The 3395-nt window shown below is 45.2% G+C and overlaps 1 protein-coding gene across 1 annotated transcript; it reads left to right on the top strand.

The window, feature by feature from the left end:
• Positions 1–24: 24 nt before the first annotated feature.
• On the top strand, positions 25–994 carry LOC107122191 (olfactory receptor 10G9-like; the record flags this gene model as incomplete). The annotated part of the gene is made up of 1 exon (XM_015425217.1): positions 25–994. A coding segment is annotated over exon 1 (970 nt), but the record flags the coding sequence as incomplete, so codon positions are not given.
• Between the last annotated feature and the right edge of the window lie 2401 nt (positions 995–3395).

Here is a 3395-nt window from a genome sequence, read left to right as displayed (position 1 = left end):
AACCCACTTGGCAGGAACTTGGACATGGCAACTGAATTAATCCCAAAGGGCCACCCACAAATTGAATGGCTCAGCAGCAGGAACTGGACGACAACAACAACAACAAACTTTATTCTCATGGGTCTTCCACATGTGCCAGAGATGGGGACATTGCTCTTTTTGCTGTTTTCGATTATCTACCTCTTTACCTTGATGGGGAACTCTCTGATTTTTGTGACCATCTTGGTTGACTTCCGACTGCACAAACCAATGTACTTCTTTTTGGGGAATCTCTCCTTCCTTGACTTCTGGTTCTCCACCGTCACTCTTCCAAAGATGCTTCAGGGTTTCTTGGAGCCAGGAGGCACCACCATTTCTTTTCTGGGGTGCCTCGTTCAGCTGTTTTTCTCTCAAATGCTGGGGAGCACTGAGTGTTTCCTTTACACTGTCATGTGCTACGACCGATACGTGGCCATCTGTCACCCGCTGCACTACAGCTCCATCATGGACAAGATGACGTCTCTCCGGCTGGCTGCTGCCGTTTGGCTTCTGGGTTCTCTCCATTCTCTTCTACATACCTCCTTGGCATTCAACCTGCCCTATTGTGGACCTAAAAAAATTGACCATTTCCTTTGTGACCCAACGCCCCTCTTGGAGCTGGCATGCGCCAACACAAGCATCAACGAAACCATGATCTTCTTCGGCATTGGTATGGTAGCCTCTGCCTCCCTCCTCCTGATTCTCCTTTCTTATGCGAGTATCTTCAGGGTCATCTTGAAGATTGGCCACTCAGAAGGAAGGTACAACGCAATCTCCACCTGCGCATCCCATTTCACTGCTGTGATGTGCTTCTACGTCCCTTGCATCTTCGTCTATCTGCGGCCGGGCTCAAAAAGTACCTTGGATAAGATTGTGTCTGTTTTTTACACAGTTCTCACCCCTATGTTGAATCCACTGATCTACACTCTTAGAAACAGAGAAATGAAGACAGCTTTGTTCAGACTAAAACACAAAAGTAAGTGTGTACCAGAACACTGAAAGGTCAGTATCAGCATTTATCTTAGGGTATGTTTATGTAACAGTTTCATAGAGGGAGGAACTTGGCACATGCTAAAACTAAGATGAACAGTGGTGGTTTGTCATTGCCCACCTCTGCACCTTGGACGTTCTCGGTGGTCTCCCTTCTAAGTGCCTAACCGGTGCTCCCTCTAAGCCTGAGTTAGTGTGAGCTAGCTCACTGTTTTTTAGCCTCCGGCTCACACATTTTTGTCTCAGCTTAGGAAGGAGGGCCCCAGAGCAAACTCGTTTTATGCAGTAGCCAAATTGCTCGTTCACAACTTTAATGCCAGGAGCTCACAAAGCAGAATTTTTGCTTACGACTCCATACGTTAGAGGGAGTGTGGGCACTAACCAGGGCTAACCCTACTTAGCTTCCGAGATCTAATGAGACTGGGGTAGCCTGGGCCATACTGACATTGAGGATGTTGACCAGTCACCGAAGAAATCATCCATCTTCTTAGGTTCACAGCAGGATGGACACCACACTTAAACTAGCCTTTCTCTTTCTATAACAGCTACAGTTCTATGGCGAGATTCTAATTATCAGAACCATCACTAAGCTACAATCTTCTGCGATCTTGGGGAGGGTGCGCCATGGGAGTTAAATAAGCATAAACTAAGAAGTCTGTATGTCTGTTTTTCTCAACTCAGCAGTAAATGAAAATAGACATAGAAGTAGGGCCTTACTATAAGATCAAGTCTGGAAAGATTCATGAGTGGTTGCAGAAAATTTTAGAATTGAATGTGCCATATAAACCTGAATTGTTTTTTGTTAAATATATTACCGGATTGTTTAGATAAGAAACAAAGACTGCAATCACACAAACTAAATAATCCACTTTCAACCCACTTTCAATGGACTTTTCAACTGGATTTTTCCTGTGTGAACTGGCAAAATCCAGTTTGAAAGTGCATTAAAAGTGGATTGAAAGTGGATTATTTAGTATGTGTGATCGCAGTCAGTAACCTATAATTGTACATGTGGTGACAGCAGTGAGAATTTTGTATGCAAAATATTGGAAAGTGAACCAGGCGCCAACAGATGATGAACTGATTGAAAAGGTTCAATCAATCAATTTATTTCTACAGTCCTTAGACCAGTCATTACTGAAAATGTTTTAGAAGTTGCTGAGATGGACATTTTATCGGAAAAGGTTAAAAGGCCTGGACGACCGAGAGCTGGAAGCGATATGGAAACCATTTTGTATATGGACCCAAACAAGAAACTAGAGAGACAGACTCTGAACATATAAATTGTAATGGTTATTAGAAAATATGTGTTAAACAAAGGAAAGATGCATGTTTGTTTGTGGAACCTGATTTAAGTGGCTTAAGTTATTAAATGATTCCCTGTGCTCTACTGTTTCCCGGATGTCATAACCCACACCGTCTCCCATCCCTACCTTACCCTTTCTTATGGAAATTTAATTTAAGCAATTTAAATGGAAAAAATATATAAGACCACCTAGTCCAGCATCCTTTTATTTTTCTTCACTGAGATGCTTTGGGGAAATCCACAAATGGTGCCTGAAGGCTCCTTGCTGCAAGCCGTATACTTCCTAGTAGGTAGCATTATAAGAGCACCAGTCTCTGAATCTGGTATCATGGCAATCGCCAATGCATTTCTCCAATCACCTGTTAATGTCGGTCGCCTTTGTCGGTGGCCAGTGCCGCGTTACGTTGCCATGAATTACATAAGCCCAGGGGTCATTTCCTGCAGGAGCGCACAGAAACGGAGCTCCGGCAGTAAAGAGCCCGGGGGGCGGGCACATGCAACAAGCCCCACCCCCCACTCCCAGCAGCCCTCACTCAGAGCAAGAAGCAGCCACACGTCCCCCCCCCCCAATAGCTAGCAATCCAAAACAGTCCAGTGGCACCTTTAAGACCAAGTTTTATTCAGGTAGAAGCTCTCCCTCCTCTATGAGGGCAGCGCGGCGCATCCCCCCCCCAATAGCTTGCAATCCAAAACAGTCCAGTGGAGCCTGAGCAGTGGGTGTTGCCTTCTGACACACTTCCGGTGATGTCAGGGGGTGTGGCATATGCAAATAAGTTATGCTAATGAGTTATGCTAATGAGCTCCTGGACCTCTTTTTCTACGCAATGACCCCTGCATTGGCCCATCACACATTGCATAAAGGACTTGATCGTTCTGTCTGCCCTGAACCTACTACCGATGAATTTTATTGGGTGCCCTGAAAGTCTGGCATTGTAGGGAAGTGTTGCAATAGGATCTGAGGGGTGTGGGTCCACGTTCCCATTCTTTCGTGACGTTTCCTAGATGACCTCGGGCCACTCAGTTTCTCTCTCTCTCTCTCTCTCTCTCTCTCTCTCTCTCTCTCTCTCCCTTCCTCCCTTTT

Source organism: Gekko japonicus, unplaced genomic scaffold, assembly GCF_001447785.1.
Source record: "Gekko japonicus isolate JY-2015 unplaced genomic scaffold, Gekko_japonicus_V1.1 scaffold8784, whole genome shotgun sequence".
Classification (NCBI taxonomy): domain Eukaryota; kingdom Metazoa; phylum Chordata; class Lepidosauria; order Squamata; family Gekkonidae; genus Gekko; species Gekko japonicus.
The sequence above is the reverse complement of the archived record's forward strand: the minus strand, read 5'-3'. Positions and strand labels throughout refer to the sequence as shown.